The sequence below is a fragment of the Clinocottus analis genome, unplaced genomic scaffold (assembly GCF_023055335.1).
Source record: "Clinocottus analis isolate CAN_PGR_092001 unplaced genomic scaffold, fCliAna1.0.p SCAF_34, whole genome shotgun sequence".
Classification (NCBI taxonomy): Eukaryota; Metazoa; Chordata; class Actinopteri; order Perciformes; family Cottidae; genus Clinocottus; species Clinocottus analis.
In genome coordinates this window covers 1299257-1319030 of record NW_027176087.1, presented here as the reverse complement: position 1 = coordinate 1319030, position 19774 = coordinate 1299257, and the positions used below count along the sequence as shown (strand labels likewise).

The 19774-nt window shown below is 45.5% G+C and overlaps 2 protein-coding genes across 4 annotated transcripts; one reads left to right on the top strand and one right to left on the bottom strand.

The window, feature by feature from the left end:
* Positions 1-172: 172 nt before the first annotated feature.
* gps1 (G protein pathway suppressor 1) lies at positions 173-11241 on the top strand. 3 transcript variants are annotated; one of them, XM_068596134.1, is made up of 15 exons: positions 183-332; positions 1465-1529; positions 2599-2691; positions 3328-3509; positions 6134-6298; positions 6983-7118; positions 7246-7323; positions 7410-7470; positions 8190-8275; positions 8890-8984; positions 9072-9177; positions 9319-9399; positions 10262-10399; positions 10501-10635; positions 10842-11241. In XM_068596134.1, exons 2-15 carry the CDS (start codon positions 1497-1499, stop codon positions 10914-10916), a joined length of 1464 nt encoding a protein of 487 aa, XP_068452235.1. In that variant the 5' UTR covers positions 183-332; positions 1465-1496; the 3' UTR covers positions 10917-11241. The 3 variants fall into 3 exon arrangements, with proteins under 3 accessions (XP_068452234.1, XP_068452236.1, XP_068452235.1); XM_068596133.1 differs by lacking the exon at positions 1465-1529 and having other exon boundaries at positions 173-332; XM_068596135.1 differs by lacking the exon at positions 1465-1529 and having other exon boundaries at positions 173-332; positions 10753-11241.
* A 1723-nt stretch (positions 11242-12964) lies between these two features.
* Positions 12965-17828, bottom strand: LOC137799043 (fructose-bisphosphate aldolase A-like). Its single transcript, XM_068596128.1, has 8 exons — positions 17730-17828; positions 16460-16576; positions 15400-15666; positions 14767-14927; positions 14495-14578; positions 14109-14283; positions 13825-14024; positions 12965-13704 (listed from the first exon to the last, which is right to left on the bottom strand). The coding sequence occupies exons 2-8, from the start codon at positions 16569-16571 to the stop codon at positions 13612-13614; spliced, it is 1092 nt and encodes a 363-aa protein (XP_068452229.1). The 5' UTR covers positions 16572-16576; positions 17730-17828; the 3' UTR covers positions 12965-13611.
* Positions 17829-19774: the final 1946 nt, after the last annotated feature.

Below are 19774 nucleotides of genomic sequence, written 5' to 3'. Positions count from 1 at the left end.
ACACGATAGCGGAGGGGAAGAGGGGGGGGGGGCGGAAGGGGGCTTATTTAAAAATCTTTCGTGGACTCTTGGGGCAGTGCACGAGGACGTGCACCTTTAAAGCTGACCTGTAGCCCATCTTAAAACGAAGAAGAAGAAAAACGACTACGCCAACTGTGCCTTCCAGCGAGCCGTACCGAGCAGTATGTCAGGCCCCGCCCACTAGAGGCTCTGTTGCTAGAGTGCACGCCGCAAATCAATATCTTTATACTCTACCCCCCCCTTTAACAATAACCACCGCGAAGTCCGACATAAATACGATGCCTTTGCCTCTGCAAGTATTTAACTTCCAGGTAAGTCTTGGCCATCGTTGTTTCTGTAATTTCTAACCAGACCATCTCCATTGCAGCGGCGTAAGCTTAGCTAATGTTAGCAGTTCACGTTAGCTTGCTAGTTTAAGCTAGCTAAATAAACTTTAGCTTCAGTTCAGTTCATGGTTAAAGCCCAAAGTTTAGGACTAAGTAAGACACCGTGCGGTCGATATGTTTGATAAAGCGCATGAATTGTCTACGACGCAATATGTGTGTATATATATATGTGTAGTTTCATTTATTCACTAGCTGAAATAATTAGTGTTGTCAAAGGTAACGTCACTGTCGGTCCCTGACGTTAAAGTGCGATGTGAAGACAAGCACAGGAAAAAGAAACTATCTAGCTTCGTTACTGCCCGAATGACACGCCCCGTCCCATTTGTTGACACAACAGGTTTTAAAAGCGCACACGTTTACTGGCGAGACGGATTAATTTGGGCTACTGTTTTACTGGAGTGTGGAGCTGCAGGCTAACAGCTGACTGAAGGCCTCCATTGACTGAACGTGGTGACGGTATCAGCACAGCTGTAACTGTAACGGGCCACAGCGCTCCCCGGGTGTCGGTACCGCTGACATGCACACGTCTTCAGTTCGACTCTTCTCTCAAGCACAATCCAACCCAGGCTGAAGAGCTTGTGTTTATCATTAGCTACCATTGCTAGCCAACTTCCTGTTGTTAGCAGTGTGTCCATTTAGCTCCTTGCTTAGCATAGCCCGAGCTAAAGCCCCACAAAACCGGGAATTTCAATCGTTTCCATCTCGAAGTAGCCTTCATCTAACATTTGTTCCGGAGTGCTGCATCACACATAGATCTAGTTGTGCAACATTTACACTACAATTTTGATAAGGCATTGTACCAAAAGACTAGTTATAAGATATTTTTTGCTGACATGAATAATGTTTTTTTTTTCTTTTTAGTGTCACTTCTGTATTTTAACTCATTTACGTTTCATATGAGTCTTAACTGGATTTCCCATTCGTTCAATTAGCCTGTTGCTGTTATCACATTATGACAGGTGTATGTTGGAAATGTTATAGTACTTCTGATCATGTCTTTGTTGTGTACATTGCCATCTCTGTTATTCTAATCTTTGCTGAACTGTAAAAACTGTAGAACTGACTGAAGCGCTTTCTGAAGTACCTGTGATGTCTGAAGCTTCGGACGCCATCAGTCTCGTGGTATTCTTCATTTAACACCAGCTTCAACACAATGCATTGAAACAGTGCACTGCACCAGAGTGAGAGGAGCTTCGACATCACGGCCATCTCTAATGAGCCTTGTACATGTGGTAACACATGCAGCACTAACACATACTAACTCTACGAGTTTATCTTCCTAAAGGTGGCGGTTGTTCACCATGTCCGCCTGTTAGCGTGTATTAAAAGGCTAACCAAGCAAATGATAACATAGCGATTGTTGCATCTCTTAAGAGTCCTGTATGCTCCTTTTGCCTTGCTTGTTGCCAACCATGCATCCCATGTAAACGAGGCTGCAAATCTGCTGTGTCACTTTTGCCACTGTTTAAATTATCGTATACATCACATTCTATCCAACTGTAGAGCATTTACAGTACAATCTATTCACACACTGCCATTCCCCAATCTGCCATTAGTAATGTAAACAAGGTCTTGAAGCTTTTTTATTCTTGTAGTGAGGTTGGGCCAGTTGTTCAGTAGCAGAAGAACACACCTCATTGATTTAAACCCCAGTGAACATCGAATGATAAGCATCCCCATGGAGAGCAAAGTGAAAGCAAAGTCTGTTCTATCACCAGCTCCTGGCTCTCAAAGAGGTTTCTTGTTGAGGTCTACCAGCCAACATCAACATTAGCTCCAGAAGTTGAGCCTGTGGATGTGAACATAGCTCAGCTGCTGGACCAGCACCTGCAGCACACAATTCACTATGCTTGTTGTGTTTTCATGCTTTTTTCTTTTACACTAAATGACTTCTTTCCAAGAAACTAATGAGCACATTTCTGTGAAACACAAAGATTTAAAGCGGTGCCGTGGTGTGATTCTTTGTGGAGAAACTCAGTTTTACAGATCAGTCGATCAACTAACCAATTAGTCGACAAAATGGTATGTGACTCTTAGCTGACTTAGGAATTCCTTTTGTCGAGGACTGTCTTAATCTCAATGCTACCAAAACACATATATTTTATTTTTAAATGTTTTTTTCCGCTATAATGTGCATCATGTCTTGTATTGTGATTTCTGCTAACCCCTGGGTCTGGTGTGCTTCTTTAAGGGGTCTGTGGAGCCCATGCAGATAGACGCAGACCCCCAGGAGGACCAGCAGAATGCTCCGGATGCCAATTACATAGTCGAGAACCCAACGCTGGTACACACACTCTAACACTAATCTGTGATGGCGGCATACAATGTAACGGTTTGTCCAAACGGAGCAATTCTTTCAATGTGGCTGAGACAATTCATCAATGTCATGGAGTACAAAAATACCTACATTTGCCTTATGTGCTTTTCTGTGGGGTACATTTATTATTACATGAATTCGGAATTTCCAAAATACACTTGGATTTCACACTTTGATTATGACCAGGACAAACTTTTTATTTCTCTGACTTTGTAAAATCTGAGACATGAGGAGTTTAGTGTCATTTTACTGGCCAGAAGTATTTCTCAGTAGCCAAGATGGTGCCGTCTTGTGCTCTTGTAAATAAGGTACAACCTACAAGTAATGTTCATCATAGAGTTACTTTTCAATCTCTTGTCTTGTCGCAAAAAAAGTCACACACAAATGCAGCTAAACACATGAACCTCTCCTCTTGCTTGAGCTTAAATGGGGTCAAACCTTTGAACGACAGCATAGTACATAATACATTTAATAATACATGAAAACCACCTTAAACCAAATATGCAACATACAGTAAAGCTACTATGACATCACTTCAATCTGACAGCCTATCCAACTACAATGTGACGTCAGCAGACCTCTCACCTGTCCCTCTCTGTCTAGGACCTGGAGCAGTATGCCACCAGCTACAGTGGGTTAATGCGCATTGAGAGGCTTCAGTTCATCGCTGAGCATTGCCCTCAGCTCCGAGTGGAAGCCCTGAAGATGGCCCTCACCTTTGTCCAGAGGACCTTCAATGTCGACACCTATGAAGAGATCCACCGCAAACTCACAGAGGCCTCACGGTATTCTAGTCGATCTCCCTGTGGCATGTGAACACTGCTTTAGGAGAAAGTGCATCCTGATTAGTTCCCATTCAGGAATTAAAATTGTATCTTAAAACCAGCAGGGACGCTGCTGTGCATTTAGCGTTGACCTCTGTGGTTCTGTTACGAGATGCCAGGTTGAGACTCGTCTTAGCTTCTTTCTCCGTGAGCATCCCACGGGCCCTCTTCTCTACTCTCCTCCAATCCTCCACTTTTGTGTTTGTAACCATAACGTTGGGCTCTGACTTCCACCTCTTTACAAAACATAGTGAATCCTCAATCAATTATTCAGTCTTCAATCCTCCAGAGGCAAGGCAAGTTTATTTGTATAGCACATTTCAGCAACAAGGCAATTCAAAGTGAATTGCCTTGTTCACATAAAACCATAAAAAGCAGATTTAAAAACAGTTAAGAAAACATTAAAACAGTCAAGAAAAATGAAAATAAAATGAAAAGCAGATTTAAAAACAATCTAGAAAACATTAAAACAGTTCAGAAAAATACAAATAAAATTAATAAAAGTTGCAGTGCAGTTTTAGAAATAAAATGCAGTAGTGAGATGCAGCAGTTGATTCTAGTTCAATTAAAGGCAACCTCAAACAGAAAAGTCTTCAAACTGGATTTAAAGGCGCTGAGCGTCTCAGCAGACCTGCAGCTTTCAGGGACCTTGTTCCATAAATGTGGAGCAAAAGAGCTGAACGCTGCCTCTCCATGTTTAGTTCTGACTCTTGGAACAGAAAGTAGACCAGGACCTGAGGGGTCGGGATGGTTCATCAGGTAGCAGCAGATCACAAACATACTTAGGCCCTAAACCATTCAGCGCCTTATAAACCAGCAGCAGGATTTTGAAGTCAATTCTTTGTTTGACAGGAAGCCAGAGCAAAGACCTCAGAACTGGAGTGATGTGATCCACGTTCCTGGTCCTAGTGAGAACTCGAGCTGCAGCGTTCTGTATCAGCTGCAGCTTTATGATTGACTTTTTACGGAGGCCTGTGAACACACCGTTACAGTAGTCCAGTCTACTGAAGATAAATGGCCTGTGAACACATCGTTACAGTAGTCCAGTCTACTGAAGATAAATGGCCTGTGAACACATCGTTACAGTAGTCCAGTCTACTGAAGATAAATGGCCTGTGAACACATCGTTACAGTAGTCCAGTCTACTGAAGATAAATGGCCTGTGAACACATCGTTACAGTAGTCCAGTCTACTGAAGATGAATGCATGGACAAGTTTCTCCAAATCCTGTTGAGACATAAGTCCTCTAACCCTCGATATATTCTTCAGGTGATAGTAGGCTGACTTTGTAATTGTCTTGATGTAGCTGTTCAGGTTGAGGTCTAAATCCATAATTACACCTAGATTTCTGGCTTGGTTTGAGGTTTTTAACATCAGTGATTGAAGCTGAGCGCTCACTTTCAATCGTTCCTCCTTGGGACCAAAAACAATAACTTCTGTTTTATCTTTATTTAATTGAAGAAAATTCTGGCACATCCAGATGTTGATTTCTTCACTGCATTGAGCCCTTGTATGGGATTATAGTCCCCTGGTGAAATAGTTATGTAGATTTGTGTGTCATCTGCATATTTATGATAACACACTTCGTTGTTCTTCATAATCTGAGCCAGTGGAAGCATGTAGATGTTGAACAGAAGAGGCCCCAGTATTGAGCCTTGGGGAACACCACATGTCATTTTAGTAAGCTCTGATGTGTAATTCGCTACCGACACAAAGTATTGTCGGTCCTTTAAGTAGGATTCAAACCAGTTAAGTGCTGCGCCAGAGAGTCCCACTCAGACTTTCAGTCTTTCTAGTAGCATGTCATGATCGACCGTGTCGAATGTAGCACTGAGATCCAGTAACACTAAGACTGAAGTTCTGCCACTATCTGTGTTTAAGTGGATGTCGTTAAAAACCTTAACAAGAGCAGTTTCAGTACTGTAGTGCTGACGAAAGCCAGAGTAGAGTAGGCGGCGGGTCAATCGGAGAGAATTACCCCGATGTCTGTGAATTTTTCAGGGCCTCTGGCGTTTGGGCTGCTGAATAAAAGTTTTTAATTTTGATCACCTGTTGCCTTAATAAAATGACCTTATATTCAGGCATAGACGTTGATCTCTTGTGATTAGTTGACAAAAATCAAACCCCAAATGATACCCATCCTCTGTGTCACCTCCAAGTCCTGAACTGGTCTCATGAACTCTCTCCTGTCAACCTCCTGCTGCTTGTAGGCCCTTCTGTTAATTTAAGAATACTTCTGTTTAAATGTGAGCTCTATCTGTTTTTGTTTTTCACTTCAAGCAAAGATCATATAGTTTGTTTATTTAATAAAACTTAGGTCACATAGTATATTTATTGATGCTTAGTTCATGTTGTTTATTTATTAAAGCTTAGGTTATGGCACACTGCTCAATATTTTTTATTTGTTTTGAATGTAATATATATTTACACATATCAATATGGGCTGCTGTATACAAGCGCAGCTTTATGAGAAAGGCTGGTGTGTGTACTTGAGGACCCACAGTGTAGCTCCACAGTCTGATGGAAAACATGTAACCTGTTCTCTCATTTTGTCAACATAAGTGTTGTTTTGTTGTTGTGTTTAGGGAAGTGCAGGGTGTGCCGGACACGGTACCAGAAGCTGGTGCTGTTCCTCCTCCCCTGGACTCCGCCTGGGCCGAGTCCACAAGGAAAAAGGCTCTGCTCAAACTGGAGAAACTGGACACTGATCTCAAGAACTACAAGGGGAACTCCATCAAAGAAAGCATCAGGTATGAAGGCACACGGCAGCGTCAATGTTCTCACTACAGATGATCAGCTATTGCAGGTGCGTGGACGGTCATAGTTCTTGTGCTGGTAACGTCACAGCCACACACACACAGTTATATGGTAATTCATTCCCATCCTGCTGCTCAGATGAATCAGTGACAGCACAAACCCAAACGGCTACGATAATGGAGGTTTCACTGACTTCTATTAATGCGTTCAAGCTTCATGTCGAATTAGGTGGTGGTAAATTATAACACTATCATGATGCAAGTGTAACTGGAAAATGTAGTTTTTCAAGGAGTCTTCTATATGACCTCCATGAGTAAACAAGACGATCAGAGAGAACATGGTTTGTTCCTATAGGTTTGTTCCTTCAGCTCAGACTCAAGCGGGGCCTTCAGGAGGGACCAGTCCACCGTGGACGGACCCAGAGCCGTCTGAATCCTGATCGGGGCATCTCTCGCAGGGCCCCTAGTACATGAGCCTTAAAATTAAGCCATGAAAAACACCATCAAAGACAGCTGGTTTGTCACCAGTGGGCTACCTGCTAATTTGTTTTGTCTGCTTGTTTATAAGTGCTAGGGGAGCCAAGCTGACTCCTGTCGGCCCTTTTTTTATTTGACCCTTTGCCCTTGTCCCTCCATTTACCACTTCTTTATGTCCAACTCATCTGCCTTCCTCCCCAGGAGAGGTCACGACGACTTGGGAGATCATTACCTGGACTGTGGAGACCTCAGCAATGCCCTCAAGTGCTACTCCCGAGCCAGAGACTACTGCACCAGTGCTAAGCATGTCATTAATATGTGTCTGAATGTCATCAAGGTACAGCAACCGCGTCCCACAATGTTGTCATGTGGCAGTAATCGTTGTAGCAGCTGGTGGTGGGAGGGGTTTCAACAATTTGACTTGAGCAAACAAGTATCTGAATGTGTAAATCCTGTCCTCACAGGTTAGTGTTTACCTCCAGAACTGGTCCCATGTACTGAGTTACGTCAACAAAGCAGAATCCACACCAGAGATAGCAGAGGTGAGCAGAGGTCTTCACCTTACTAACACTATTTTACTAAGATGACGGACACTGTTACGTTAATGTTTCTCTTTCTGTTCGTTTAGCAAAGAGGAGAGCGAGACAGCCAAAATCAAGCAGTCCTCACCAAATTAAAGTGTGCTGCAGGTAAGACGGCTTCATGCTCTGTTAGAAGCTCCAAGTATGTCCTGTTGTGTGCGTCCAGTTGTGTGAAAAAATAATTTCCTGAGAGCTGCCACCGTGACGGCTCTCTATAGAGCTGCTACTGCCACCGAGATGGCGCTCGAGAGAGCTGCTGCTGCCACCATGACGGTTCTCTATAGAGCTGCTGCTGCTGCCACCGAGACGGCTCTCTATAGAGCTGCTGCCACAATGTCTTTATAAAGCTGCGGCCACCATCATGGTTCTCTACAGAGCTGCTGCATCATAACAGCTCTCTATAGTGCTGCTGCCACTATGATGGCTCTCTATAGAGCTGCTGCCACTATGATGGCTCTCTATAGAGCTGCTGCCACTATGATGGCTCTCTATAGTGCTGCTGCCACTATGATGGCTCTCTATAGAGCTGCTGCCACCATACCGGCTCTCTTTGAAGCTGCTGCTTCCATGATGGCTCTCTATAGAGCTGCTGCCACTATGATGGCTCTCTATAGTGCTGCTGCCACTATGATGGCTCTCTATAGAGCTGCTGCCACCATACCGGCTCTCTTTGAAGCTGCTGCTTCCATGATGGCTCTCTATAGAGATACCGCAACCATGACAGCTCTCTATAGAGCTGCTGCCACCACGACAGCTCTACAGAGAGCACCTATTGATCATTTGTGGAGGATGTAGTAGTTGTCTGAGCTGCTTTGTTGGCGTTTCAGGGCTGGCAGAGTTGGCTTCTCGAAAATATAAACCAGCTGCCAAGTGCTTCCTGCAGGCTTCTTTTGACCACTGTGACTGTCCAGAGGTGAGTGACATCTGCCTTCCTGACCCACACATTCCACAGGTCAACTAAGGCGAGCGGGGGAACATCATTTGAATCTAATCTATTCTATCAAGTCTACATAACATGATTGGATTTAGATTAAATAATAAACCATGTCATATGCCAAAAATGTAATGGAAGATCATGTGACTCAAATGGCTCAATCGTGTAAATCTTTTATACCACTCAACGTCTGAAAGCCCAATGTAGATGAAGAGAATGAATTAGTTTCTTCCTTGATGGTTGTGTGGTGCAGCGTTCTGTGAAGTAGCCGTCTAACAAGGGCGTCTCCTGACTGCAGTCAATGCTGTTGTTGATGTGGTTTATCTCACTCAGCACATCTCAGCTGAGGACATAGAGAGCATTGGGACTGATACAGACAGGATTATTTAAAACCGGAGACCTTGTGCTCCTAAAATATACACGCATGGCACATAGCTGGTTGCGTTATCATAAATATTATAAAGCAATTCGCTGTTTATGGATTCCTGACGGCTCTGGTGTCAGACTGCTGTCTCACACTACCTTGGGCTGGTTTGAAACCACTACCATGAACAAACAGCTGTGTAATGCGTGTGTGTGTGCGCTTCCTGCAGCTCCTGTCACCCAGTAACGTCGCTGTGTATGGAGGCTTGTGTGCTTTGGCCACATTTGACAGACAGGAGCTCCAACGTAACGTCATCTCCAGCAGGTAGGAGTAGTTTAGTGGATGATGAAACATACCGTGGTACATTTAATGATGAGAAGGTTTGGTAATAATTTAACTTTCTGTTCTTAGCTCCTTTAAGTTATTTCTAGAGTTGGAACCTCAGATCCGTGACATCATCTTCAAGTTCTACGAGTCAAAGTACGCATCTTGTCTCAAGCTGCTGGATGAAATGAAGGTGAGTGTAACGCGGTATTAGTAGTAGTAGTAGTACTACTAATAGTACTACTAATAACAATATTACTGTCAGTTTGAGACTGTGCTGAGGTTGTGGGAGTACATGACTGTGATGAGTGCATGTGACTGGTGTGTTCTCCAGGATAACCTCCTGTTGGACATGTACCTGGCCCCACACGTCAAGACGCTGTACAGCCAGATCCGGAACAGAGCCCTCATCCAGGTGAGACGGGCACTCTGTGCGTTTACACTTTACACATTAAGGCGTGATGTCGTCCGTCTGTCCGTTACATCTCAGAAACACCTGGAGCTTCCTTCAGAAAAAAATAAATATTCATCCTCTTGGATTCAAACCACTGCATGAGAGCCGAGCAGAGCGACAGCTGTGAGCTAACCAGAGGGCACGCTGGTTGTTAATGCTCTGAATGTCGGAGAGAGAACCTTCACATTACAGGACTACAGGCCGTAGACCTCACGCCACAAGAACAGTTTCTTCCCATCTGCAGTCGACCATCACATTTTGTTATGATCTTTACATGAAAAATCATAAATCATCACATCTTCCCATCACATCCCCAGGACTATTGCAAACACCTGTTCACATTTGTTCTATTCTTATTCAAATACACATACAGCAGTTATCTGTATGTTATTTACCATATGTATATTATATTTGTATTGCTTTATTCTATGTTTATTGTTATGCACCTTTCAGAGTCAAATTCCTTGTATGTTTCAACGTACTTGGCAAATAAACAATTCTGATTCTGACTGTCTAATAGCATTTGTGTGTGTGTGTGTGTGTGTGTGTGTGTGTGTGTGTGTGTGTGTGTGTGTGTGTGTGTGTGTGTGTGTGTGTGTGTGTGTGTGTGTGTGTGTGTGTGTGTGTGTGTGTGTGTGTGTGTGTGTGTGTGTGTGTGTGTGTGTGTGTGTGTGTGTGTGTGTGTGTGTGTGTGTGTGTGTGTGTGTGTGTTTGTTTGTTTGTTTGTTTGTTTGTTTGTTTGTTTGTTTGTTTGTTTGTTTGTTTGTTTGTTTGTTTGTTTGTTTGTTTGTTTGTTTGTTTGTTTGTTTGTTTGTTTGTTCAGTATTTCAGCCCCTACGTGTCAGCAGACATGACCAAGATGGCTCAGGCCTTCAACACCACAGTAGCGGCTCTGGAGGACGAGCTCACCCAGCTCATACTGGAGGGGCTCATCAACGCTCGCATCGACTCCCACAGCAAGGTGACACACACACACACGCACACACACACACATGCACACGCGCCTAAGTGAGTAACGTGTCATTTGGACCATTATGAACGGGTGCTCCGACTTGTTGGTAGATTCTGTATGCGAGGGACGTGGACCAGAGGAGCACCACGTTTGAGAAGTCGATCCACATGGGCAAAGAGTTCCAGAGACGAGCCAAAGCCATGATCCTCCGAGCTGCCGTGCTGCGCAACCAGATCCACGTCAAGGTAGGGAAAATAGGGATAGCCTCTTTTTTTTTAAAGGTCAATAATAGGCTTAAAGTGAAATACGTAAATTCAGTAATAGCTACCGAGTGATGGAGCGGCTGCCTGTCTTCTCCACAGGCTCTCATTTGTGAAAAGTGCTGATACCAACACACACAGAATCCGAGGATTGGATCTTGTTTTGAATTGAAACGGTGTCCTCTTCTCAGTCTCCACCCAGAGAAGGAAGCCAGGGTGAGCTGACACCAGCCAACAGCCAGACCAGGATGAGCACCAACATGTGAGGGGGAAGTCCTCTTCAAAGTCTGCACTGACAACAGCCGCAGACCGGAGGGGGAGGGCTCCCCGTGTCATTCACCAACCCCCAGTCCTGCCCACTTCCTGTTTCTCTGCTAAGGACAGAAACACCCCACTGTATAAAGACTGTAATGTTCTGAATCCCCACCAGGTGAAATGGGAAGTCCTCTGTTAGTCTGATGTGGATGTTTTGAAGAATGTTCAGCACTTAAGCTGCACGTTGCTGGTAGCAGACGCACTTTGCTCTGCTTACACATAATGGAGGCCTCAATAACAAACAAGATTTTAAAATAAACCATTTACCTGACAAAAGCGCACTGGTTGTTTTCATGCAGCAGCTCTGTTGTCTGCCAGCAGCTGGAACAAGGGGGGGGGTGTAGTGTTTGGATGTGATGTGTGCTTAAAGCAGTGGTTCTCAAACTGTAAGGCGTGACCCTCTAGTGAGGTGCAGGGGTACTAGTGTGTGTGTGTGTGTGTGTGTGTGTGTGTGGTGCAGATTATTTTTATTTTTTATATTTTTTTAATCCCACAGTGGGGAAACTATTCTCTGCATTTTACCCATCCCTAGTAATTCAGGAGCAGTGTGCTGCTGTAAAGCGCCTGCGGAGCAACTAGGGTTCAGTATCTTGCTCAAGGACACTTCAACATGCAAACTATGGGGAGATCAGGGATCTTGTGCTTTCAGGATGCCCACTCCCTAATAATAGGTTTATGGTAAAATACATGTACTTTCATGGCAATGTTTACATTACACTGTTAACAGGTTATGCTTGCGCATGCGCGGCGGCCAGGATTCTTGTCGACTCACCAGCAAACAACCTGTCTCAGGGAGATGGGCGTTTTGTTGGGGCCTAAACATTTTTCTTCCTCTAAAGTGGGGCGTGACAAAAAAAGTTTAAGAACCACTGGCTTAAATAGTGCCGCTTCTCAGTCAGCCTCTCGCTGCAGGTTTAAAAATACATTATGTAGCTTATGGTGGCATCTAGTGGTGAGGCTGCAGATTGCAGCCAACAACACATCTCTCCCAAGAGGTAGAAGAGCTACGATGTCCTTCAGGTGACCACGTGGGAGTCTCTCCAGAGTGTTTGGTTTGTCCGTTCTGGGCCACCGTAGAAACATGGTGGTGTAAGATGGCGGATGTAACTGTCAGTGCTCATTCTAAAAGAATGAAAACAGAATGGGCTAGTAGTTTTTCATACTGAGGTATGAAGTTCAACCAGCTCATCTTTTGGTGATTAACCCAACAAGCACGACCTACGACGCTGGTTATTAATCTGGTGAATCAATCTGTGAATTGTAACTAATCACGAACCAGAACCAGTCTGCTGCTGGCAGAGCAGCATATTTCACAAACCTAAAACTTTATCAGCTGATCTAAAGTAACAGTTTAACCTGAAAATGCAGAAAGGACATCAAGAAACCAAAGTGTTACTTTATTCTGGATGACTTCATATTTGTGTAATAGTATCTTATGATCCACACACTGAGCTCTGATTGGTCAGTAGATGATCTCTTGACAACATAACCTGCTTCTGAGCAGTCAGGGGTTCATTCAGTTCATTAGGTGACCATGGTGCTCAAGAAGAAAACTATCGTAACATGTGTCCCGCATTGTTCACGCAAGCCGATCGGAGCAGACTGGGGTTTTCCAGGAGAGAGCTCAAAGAGACGTGTTCTAAAACAGCTTTTGATAAGCACGAGGCATGTTCGAACCCAAAATACGTGTAGCAACCTGAAAATAAGCATGATTAAAATCTGAGGTATGAGGACACACTTCTCCTGTGTGATGACATTTCAACACAGCTCGATTGTTCCAGTGGTGTTTCTGAACCCCTCAGCAGTGTGCGCTATCCATGCTGGACTGAAACCAATGAAAGCTCCAGCAGTGAAGCTTCAGGCAGAGCCGTGCGTCTCCTTCCCTGTGCACATGGACGAGAGGCAACGAGTCCGGACACGTCACCGCCTCGGCCCCGGAGCGCTGCAGCAACTCTGAATACACAAATGGACACAAACTGATAGATACAACACAGGACGCTGTTTGTTATGGAGTATTTTATTTGAATGTCTTTCCAGTGTATACACCAATACAGTATATTCACGACACCGTCCTCTGCAAAGTGTCCTCCAGCAGTCCAGTTGGAGAAGGAAGGCATGATGTCACTACCTGAGGACGACTCTGCAGAGCAACTCTTCTCTCTCTAGGGTTTAATTTAAGTGCACAAACACAAAATAAAGTCACACAGCAAACCAAGTCAGGCTGTTGGGCCGAGTCCTGGTCTCCACCGTGGGGCCTAAACCCCTCTGTTACCTCGGAGTGGATTTGGTTCTCTCTGGTAAGCAGGGATAGAGATCAAATGTCTTGAGGGCCTTCAGACACTAGGCAGCCTTAAACCCTCAGACTAGACGGGAACACACCTCAAAGTGTGTGAGAGTGGAGATCAGGACTGGGCCCAACACTGATGTTACAAGAGTCCACCTCAAAGGGAGGATAGGGTTTATGTACTGGGCTTATGGGTATTGTAGTATTCTAAAGGTTTTCTATCCGGGAGCTCATTGGGCTCTCTTCTCCAATGGAAGAATGGAATGATACTGCATGGTTGGTTAATCTGTGTGGCTGAGGGGAAAAAGAAGTGGGGTGGGTGAGTGGAGCGGGTGGAATGGGGAGGAAGTGGCGAGCTGACTTCAGTAGGCGTGGTCGGCCACAAACAGAGACTCCTGAGCCGCTCCCTGCTCTCCAGAGGCCTCGTACTTCCCCAGAGCTGCCTGACTGTTATTCTGTAGAGAAACACAAAGCAAAGAAGAATTCCTTACAACATGGGTTTGTATGAGCCATCCCCTAAACCACTACTTGGTCTCTTTACTGGGTCTCCTCCTGCTCCTCCTGCTCCTCCTCACCAGGGCTCTCTTGATGTACTCCTCCTGGCAGGCCTTGCCGTTCTCCTTCTTGCCTCCCCAGGCCTTCAGGGCGGAGGCCTGCAGGGCCCGGCCGAAGGAGAAGGTGAGGGCCCAGGGCCGGTGCAGGCTGCACTGGTTGATGGCGTTCAGGTTGATGGTGGCCTCCGCCTCGCTCTGCCCGCCGGACAGGAAGGTCACACCTGGAGGAGGATGCACAGGAGGAAGGTCAGGCACCGGTCAGGGACACGTGTGATCGGCCCGTGTGTGAAGGTCTAGCATCTCACCTGGCACCGCGGGGGGCACCGTGCGGCGCAGGGCGCTGACGGTCGCCATGGCGATCTCTTGGGGGGCGTACTTTTTAGGACAGGAGTGCCCGGCAGTCACCATGTTGGGTTTGAGCAGCGTGCCCTCCAGGTAGACGTGGTGGTCAGACAGCGCTTTGTAGACAGCTGCTAACACCTGGAACATTTCATGAACACAGCAGATGGAACAACAGGATGGAGTATCAGAATATATATATATATATATATATATATATATATATATATATATATATATATATATATATATATATATATATATATATATATACACACACACACACACACATCTGTTGTTCCGTCTCAGACCAGTTCCCCGTCTGTTCCGGCTGACCACCACCACCACTCACCATCTCAGTCACATACTGGCAGCGCTTCAGGTCGTGGTCGCCGTCTGGAAGAATCTCAGGCTCCACGATGGGAACGATGCCGTGCTGAGGGGAGAGAACATGGCACCCATCGTCATGACAGCAGAGACAACAGCACTTCCTCTCCCGAGGTGGCGGCCTGTGTACCAACCGCTACCCTGTTAGTCAGGAGCCCGATGAGCCAACCGTGTACAGAGTGGTGTAACGGCTGCTCGTGTTGCGTCGCTGCTTCTGCATGTGTTTGAGTCTCTCACCATCTGGCAGATGCTGGCGTAGCGGGCCAGCACGTTGGCGTTCTCCATGATGGCCAGCTGGGACGGGGTGTTGGCGGTGATCTTCAACACGCATCGCCACTTGGCGAAATCAGCCCCGTCCTTCTTGTACTGAGCGCAGCGCTCGTAGAGCCCGTCCAGACCTGATGGGGACACGACCGTGAGAGAACAGCAGCTGCTGCTAAACACTTTGAATTTATCATATTGCAAATAAACATGAGTTCAGGAAGTCCTACTGTTCATTCATTTTTTCTGCTAATGGGATGTTGCCTCTAATTTAGTATGTAGAACAGACAAATATCCAGAGGTATCTATCCTGCAGTCAAAAGAAATAGTTCCAAAAAATAATATGCATTTCTGTCTTTTAAAGACATTGGGATAAAGTACACAGTGAAACATGTGTTGCAGAAAGCAGTCAGTTTGTCTGTTGATGATCACTGAACTGAGCCGTTCACACGACAGATGGTGCAGACATGTAACCGTGGTGTTCGTAGTCATGTGTCTGTGCTTGTTTGGCACATGTTATTTATATCATAGGAGACTATTTCAACCACCTACTGATCCTGTTGATCATTATGTTTCCTTTTCCTGTGACTCTTCTTTTGTTCCTTGTACCTTGAGTGGTGGTCTCTCCGTTGGTGCCGGCGAGGGGAACCACGCCCTTGTCCACCTTGATGCCCACCACCATGCCCTTCCCTTTGACCAGCTGGGGGAAGAGCGTGCCATCGTCCGCCTTCTGGTAGAGCGTCTCGTGGAAGAAGATGACGCCGCCGATGCAGGAGTCCACCCGGCTGTCGGCGGTGAAGAGCAGCTGACGGTAAAGCCTCCGGTTCTCCTCCGTGTTCTCGGCGTTGATGCTCTGGAAGCGCTTGGCTACGCTGCCTGGAGGCCGCCAGGAGACAGGGAGGAGGTGGTGCGAGGGGTTTAAAACACGGGAGGAAGGCTGGAGACTCTCCAGATACATTCTGCTCAGTGAGATTGAATGAGAACCAGTTCTGATGTCAAGCGGTCAGCTTGAGTTATTGCGTCCTAACACATACTTCTCTTTAAGTCTTAAAACTAGTTGCTACATTTTGAAATATATTGTTTTGTTGTATTGTATTTGCTCAAACTCTGACGACATGACACTGGCAGTAGTCCATGAGGAAGAGCATTGATGCTTATGAATGCAGATCTCACTGTTCGGAATGCTGATTGTGTTCTTTACACCGTGACAGTTTTCCGAAAAAAAATTAAAAAATAGCAGTATAATGGAGTTTTAACCTCTGTATCATGATACATCTAGTGCAGTTAGTTACTGTACATTATGTCAGCAGAGAGATGTGCACACTGCCTTGAATGTGATGAGTGCGTTACTGAGCTGGACTGTGGTGGTCACTGTGGAGGTCACTGTGGGGGTCACTGTGGGGGTCACTGTGGTGGTCACTGTGGAGGTCACTGTGGGGGTCACTGTGGGGGTCACTGTGGGGGTCACTGTAGGAGGTCACTGTGGGAGGTCACTGTGGGGGTCACTGTGGGGGTCACTGTAGGAGGTCACTGTAGGAGGTCACTGTGGGAGGTCACTGTGGGGGGTCACTGTGGGAGGTCACTGTGGAGGTCACTGTGGAGGTCATTGGGGGGGTCACTATGGGGGTCACTATGGGGGGGGGTCACTGTGGCTCGGCTGCAGTCGTACCTGTGGATTCATCGGCGGCCAGGATGCCTTTTCCGGCAGCTACGATCCTCTGAGCGATGCCACTGAGCTCCTTCTTCTGCTCAGTGCTCAGGAAGGGATACGCATGAGTCATGGTGACTGGGACGGAGACGGGAGGGAAGGGAGACGTTAATATTCACTCATTTCATAATGATGCCCTATGACTGCCAAGCAAAACACAGAAGGAGATTGTGCAGTGTTACAAAAGCCAACCCCAATATGTCGATAGCATTTTCTCTACGTCTGACTTCCTTGTCAGACTCGGAGAAGACGCTGTTGACATATTGAGGTTGGCTTTTGTAAGACTGCACAATTCAGAAAGGACATTTTCTTTCTTGAAAAGCTTGTGTTGTGTTCCAAAGTTTCTCTGTCAGGTCTGCAGGCTCTTCACTTACACGACCAGTTCAATTCTAGCGAGACAAATACTTCTATTTTTTTTAAAAGGTATTTATTTTTCTTCCCTAAAAATAGCATTGTTGTTCATGTATATATATTTACGTATTTTTGCCTTGATACATTTTAAAGATGAAAATCTCAACAGTAAAGCAGAACATGGGCATCCTCCTAAAAATACACAAAGATATCTGAGTAAAATACTGATAATCATCCCAGTAGTAATAGAAATACAACAATAGAAAGCAATTCCCCTCACATGTTTCAGCTATTGCTGCAGGATGAAAGTGTCTCAATAATTCAGTATTATCTTAAAACTGTTGACAGATTTGTGAATACAATGTTTTTCACTTCCTCATCAGTCATCTCGCGACCCTTTGAGGGGCCCGACGCCCACCTTTGGGCCTCAATGTCCCAGCGAGCTGCGACTCAGTGGAGCTTCACTGACAGCAGCATTTTGAGGCACTGCCCTCGGTCTACGGGCCTCAACAGGACGCTGCTGCATTCACGCACTCACACGTTTCTCAGACGGTATTTTCTTGCTTGCGTTATCTACCGTAACGTAATGTAACGTATTAATACAGCAGTAACGTTTTACAAGGTCGGAGCTTCTTGTGACGCCACTTCCGCGTCCTTGCCAAGCCAGCTGAAGGACTTTTTGGGAGTTCCCAAATACAAATGGCCTCCAGAGAACTCCAGGAAGAAGCACTTCATGAGCGTTTAGCTCCTCTATTGAGGCGACATGTACGAACAGCGAGGAGCTTCACGGGCCCGGAACGGCGTGATAATGGCGGGCCGAGCTGGACGAATACACGGAAGTAAAGAGATGAAATGTTGGGATGGAGACAATACAACTCACCAGTCGGTTGGTCGGGCAGTGTCCGTGGGAATCAGCGGAGATATGCAGGAAGCTGCTGTCGTTACAGAAAGAGCCACAGATGGAGACAGAAGAGGGGCGAGGCCTCAGCGGGGATTGACCAATCAGAGCTCACCGAGCGACAGGATCGACGCAACGATTACAGTGATGCTGCCACTCTGGGCGTTGTTAACCCTCATCGCTGTCTTGCAGTTCACATGTTGCTCAGGCTTCCTGATACACAGACTTCTTCCTCTTGAGCCGCACATAATACTGAGCCAGGTCTCCAGATTTAGAACGTCTGCTCCAACCCACAACCATGACAGAGAGCCATGCTAAAACCAAATATTACAACGGTACGATTAATGAACACACAGACTATGATTAAAGACCAGCTCACATAATTCATACTAGGTTTTTGTCTGTCTTCCCTTCGAGAACAAAAAAAATCTACATGTAAAGATCAGATAGAGCAAAATTATATTGTCATGACGTATGTGTTCAGTTGTTGCCTTTTGAGATGAGGGTTGCCAGCTTTTGTACTGTTAAATCTCCCAGACTCAAACGTGTTATTATTTATTGCACAATCTGACATGAAAGACTGTAAATGAACAGACTGCACTTGTTGGTTTGACTTCTCTGCCTCGGTGTTTTCTTCTGCATTCTAAGTTACAAACGTCGTGATGGTTGCCTGTGAGACCTATCTGAGGGCCCAATACCCACCAGGAACGCTGCTCGGCGTACGTGCAGATCCTCACATGCGAGATGCTGAACATGACCAGAGCATCATCTCACTGAGGAAATCCGGCTGCTGCAGAGCCACAATCAGTGACGTGTTTCTTGTACTACTACTTTGACATGTCTGTAGTTGATCGGACACCTTTACCACTGAGTCAGGGTGAAGCTGAATGTATGATATGCACATGTAATAAATATGTGGCATAGGGCAAACACATCTCTCCATCTCTCTTCTGGCCTTCAAACATGAATAATGACTTAATTCTCTGGCTCATGCTTTGCCATTGTGATGATGCACATGTCCAGCTGTCTCAGTAGTCCAACAGTCAGTTCCCATCTGTCATGTGACTCCCAGTGTCTGGATAAGGAACCAGATACAGTCTGGAACCTTCTGCAACACAACACCAACACAACGCCTCAGTGCTGCTGTTTCTATTCAGGCCACATAGACCAGGGTCAGTGCATTAAGGTAGTTACAACAGACTCCACTGCATACTACTATGACAGGACCACTTATTAAGCACACACACACACACACACACACACACACACACACACACACACACACACACACACACACACACACACACACACGTCAAAGTTGGTTAGAAGTTGGCTGTTCTAGTTCTCACGATCTAAACGCAGAACATGCCTCATCTGAATGCTGGTCCAGAGGAGAACCCTCCCCCTACATGAAAGGGGGCCTACATAAAAGAAGGAGGGTTGCCCCCTCCTCCCCCCTTACATAAAAGAAGGAGGGTTGCCCCCCCTTACATAAAAGGGGGATGGTTGTCTGTGAAGAAGATGGAGGGAATCTCTAACTTGCCTCTTGCCCATGTGTGAGCCATCCATTAGCTTATTCAACCTCACATGATGAGTTCACATTGAAACAGAGGGAATTAGTCAAATCTCTTTGGCGTAGACATCCTGTTTGACCTTTTTTACCCCAAGCCCTATTTTTCGCAAAAAAAGAGAAGAAATCTTGTTTTTCAAAACGTAAACTTATTTATTTCTGCAACCACATCGTTGTTTGACTTCATTAAATGCTACAATACCCGACCCTTGTGAGAAAGACCAAAGGTTTAAAATTAAAAATTCAAAAAAACGTTGAATTAAAATATTCACGTAAACGCTGTAACATTTCACTGAATCCTTCGTAAGTACCCCTTACAAAGTCAGATTTAAATAAAACACACATCCTCGTAACCCTACGTACTTGTGGGAGTCTAACATCGCGATACATCATTAACTTCCCCTTATCAGTATCTGTATAGTCACAAAACGTCTGGAGCTTTGTTTTCCTTTCGCCA